At 42.7% G+C, this 3877-nt stretch overlaps 1 protein-coding gene across 2 annotated transcripts in view; it reads left to right on the top strand.

Annotated features, from left to right (window-relative positions):
• Positions 1-3877, top strand: part of LOC110294315 (guanylate-binding protein 6-like) — a 165957-nt gene that overhangs the window by 1510 nt on the left and 160570 nt on the right. Inside the window, exon 2 of one of the 2 annotated variants that reach the window (XM_021162459.2) lies at positions 816-943. The exons of the other annotated variant lie outside the window; for it this stretch is intronic. Coding sequence (XP_021018118.1) covers positions 816-943 — 128 coding nt within the window. The remainder of the gene's footprint in view (positions 1-815; positions 944-3877) is intronic. 2 annotated transcript variants of the gene reach the window in all.

Raw genomic sequence — 3877 nt, 5'->3', positions numbered from 1 at the left:
CTTCCTTCCTTCCTTCCTTCCTTCCTTCCTTTCTTTCTTTCTTTCTTTCTTTCTTTCTTTCTTTCTTTCTTTCTTTCTTTCTTTCTTTCTTTCCTTATTTTTCCATTTTTTCAGAAGTCTTGTTGGTGGGCCTGGCTCTAGCCATGGGGTCCTAGTGGCTCTTAAACTACAGGCAACCCTCCTATGCTTGTCTCCTGCATATAGGGATTGCAGGTGTGTACAACCATGGCTGCTCCAAACACTCCGTGCAGTTGTCAGAGAGCTCCATGTTTTCTGCCTTGTGGGTGCCCCTTTGTTTCCATCTGGAGCCCTTGTGTGGCTTCATTTTGTGTTTAAATGCTTCTTATAGCTTGGAATCCATCATTTATAAAGGAAGACCTTCTTGAGGGGAGATGGGGCATCATTTCAAGTGCTGAGTTACTCACAACACTCCCTCCATTCTGCTGCTATAGCCAGTCTTCACACGCATGGCCCCCTCTTTGTACTTTTTCAAGGCTGTGACCAAAACACTCATGAAGAAATCTTAATGAGGAGGCACTTATCATGACGCATTTTACTCCATAGTTTTTGGTTCATTGATCTTGCGACTGGCTTCACAGAAGTGGTAGGCAGAAAATGAGGAAGGGACTGGAGACTGAGTTATAACCTTCAAAATCCCTTCTCTAGTTACCTGCATCCTCCACTGGGCTTCAAGTCCTAAAACCTTCAGAATCCCTCACAATAATTTTGGCAGCTGGGCACTGAGGGTTTAGCACACAAGGCTGCCTGTGCAGGACACTCAGATCCTGACTTTCATCCTCCTCTCTTCCCTTCAGGCTTCCCTCTGGGCTCCACTGTGCAGTCTCAGACCAAGGGCATCTGGATGTGGTGTGTGCCACACCCCACCAAGCCAGAGCACACCCTGGTCCTCCTGGACACTGAGGGCCTGGGGGATGTGGAAAAGGTAGGATGAGGCTAGGGCTGGCCCTTCTGTGCCCTTGTTATCTAACTATGATCTGTGTGTGAATTCTGACTGAACTGCAACCAGTGAGATAAAGAGTGCTATTTAGACTTCACTCTCAGATAAAGTTATGTGTATCTTAATAGGCAAAACATGCTTTTATTTCTTGCTATTTGGTTGAATGATTTGATTCTGTTTAGTAGAAGTTTATTCAACAGTTAAAATTGCTGGTTCAAGGCGTAGTAGTTAGATTTTAGTGAACAGAATAAAGGTTCTTCCTTCCAAACAAGTTCCTAGTTTCACCAAGAATCCCATGTGGGTTTACTCTGATAGAGTCCAGGAACTGGAAAGAATCAGTAGGGAGAGAGGCAAGAACTATCAGGGGCCAGCCTCTGATCTGTCAGTCTCCAGAGGGAAAGCTGTGGCTGGAACTTGTGACCTAGTCTGTGTTTGGTCAAGGATAGTGGATCTCCATTCCTGTTGCCTCTCTATTCCTGGAAGTCTTCCCTGGAAGCCTTTGCCATTCAGAATGCTGGTGTGTGAGTGCAGTTACCCACCTGTACTCAAAGCTAGAGGAATAAGGCCTTCTGTCTTGAAAGGTGACCCAGGCAGCACAGTGCCTCTTCTACTAGGAGCAGTGAAGTGTAAAGAAAATTTGTTGAGAAGGTGGGTGTCATCTGTCCATTTGTGTGGGTGAAGAATGGCTTCTGCCCTGTCTTCTGAGATACCAAGGGTACATTTTGGGAATGGGGTTAACAAGTTATATTTATATTTTTGAAAGATATATTTTTGTTAGTTTTCTTATGTGTAGTGTGTGTTTCTGCATGTGAGTATAGGCATCCTTGGGGGTCAGAGGCCACAGCTAGAGTTACAGAAAGTTAGAAGCTGCCTGACATGGATGTTGGGAACCAAACTCCAGTCCTTTGGAAGAACAGCAAGTATTCTTACAATTCAGACATCTGAATAAACCTCAGATTTACATTTTTTTAAGAAAATGGTAAAACTTATCAATAGTCCATAGGGAGGGCATGCCTGGAATTCCTATTTATTTATTTGGTTATTTTATTTATTTACATTTCAAATGTTATTCCCATTCCCAGTTTTCCCTCCCCAAATACCCTATCTCCTTGCCCTCTCCCTGCTTCTATGAGGGTGCTCTCCCATCCACTTCCACCTCAGTGCCCTGGCATTCCTTCAGGCTGAGTCATCATTGAGCCTTCACAAGACCAAGGGTCTCTCCTCCCATTGATGTCAGGAAAGGCCATCTTATGCTGCATATGTGGCTGGAGCCACAGGGCCTTCCATGTGTACCCTTTGGTTTGTGGTTTAATCCTTGAGAGCTGCAAAAGAACCACAACCACCACCACCACCATGAACAACAACAACAACAACAACAACAACAAAACCTACAGGATAAAGGGCTTGTGTTGTGTTCTAGAGGTATAGCCTATATAAAATAATCCAAGCCTTTTTTTTGCTGGCTACTTTATTCCCAGAAATGACAAGTCTGAGACTAATTATTTATTAAAAAATGCTTGCTTCACAAGTCAAATCTTGTTCTCCCACTTGCTCTTTATTTCTTATCCTTATTATTCTAACCTGCATTCACCTACATGGCTGGTCTTACTTCACTTACATGGCTGGTCTTACCTCTGCTTGTCTCTGTCCCTCTTCTCAGCATCCCAGGAGGAATCTCCCCTTATTCTAACTTGAGGTCAGCTAAGTGGCTGAATGTACATTTCCTCCTCAGATTTTCAGGGGAATCCCTTGACTATTCCCCAGAATTCTCCCTCCCACTTCCAGAAGCCCCACCTCCTATTTCTTGCCTCAGCTCATTGGCTGTAGGCTTTTTTTATTGACAGGTGATGCTTACTAAGAGATTCTACAAGAGCCCATCAAGGCAGTCATCAGGAACATGAGGCAGTTGGTCACATCTCCTCTACTACTGTGAAGCCATGGAAAGAGAGCAGTGTTCAGTTCTCTTCCTCCTTTCCCTTCAGCTTGAGATCCAGCCAATGGAATAGGACCACTCTTCTTTAGGATGGGTCTCCCCATGCTATGTCATCTAGACAACCCCTCATAGAAATGCTCAGAGATTTGAAGTAAAATTGCCTCAAGTCAACAATGAAAATTAACCATTAGTTATGCATAGAAATGGGATTTCTGGATCATACAGACTTTTACTTTTATTATTTTAGGAAGTGCTCTAACACACCCCAGAGTGTGTATACCAATTGTTGTTCTGTCCAATAGCACACAGGGTGTGTTTTTAAACTCCCATCATCAAAACCTATTATTGATTTTGTTTTTAGTGGCAGCCGCCTTAAGATGGTGATGATGCCCCATCTCACTTTAACTCCAGTTCCCTGAGGGCTGATGCTGTTCACTGTCTGTTCATAAATTCATCAACCACTTGTGTGCTTTCATTTCAGAAACATACATTCAAGTCCTTTCTCATATTTACTGGGGGTATTGGATTAGTTTTGCTGTTGGTTTGCATGCTGGCTTTCTATGTTTGAATGTTCACTGGAAGGCATGGGGTTTACAAGCATTGCTCTCCCGTTCTGTTTTGTATATTTGATTGGTTATTTTGTTTTCTGGCAAGAAGTTTTAGTCAGGTTCTGCCCTACTTGTCAAATTTTGATTTTGTTTCTCATACTTTTCGTGCCATAGCTAACATTGCTGTTATGCATAGTAATGACTAGAAACCCAATTTTTGTTCTCAGTGCTTCATGCTTTCCGTTAACTTTATTATGTAACTGAATAGATTTTTGTCCAGTATCTTCTGAAGTGCTGCCCTTCACAGGACACTGGTAATCAGCATTGTGTTATTTCTGTTCAATGTTTTTTATTTATTTATTTTTTTAATAGCTATTTTCCTCGTTTACATTTTCAATGCTATCCCAAAAGTCCCCCATACCCACCCCCCAATCCCCT

Source organism: Mus caroli, chromosome 5, assembly GCF_900094665.2.
Source record: "Mus caroli chromosome 5, CAROLI_EIJ_v1.1, whole genome shotgun sequence".
Lineage (NCBI taxonomy): Eukaryota > Metazoa > Chordata > Mammalia > Rodentia > Muridae > Mus > Mus caroli.
This window is presented reverse-complemented; position numbering and strand designations above follow the sequence as displayed.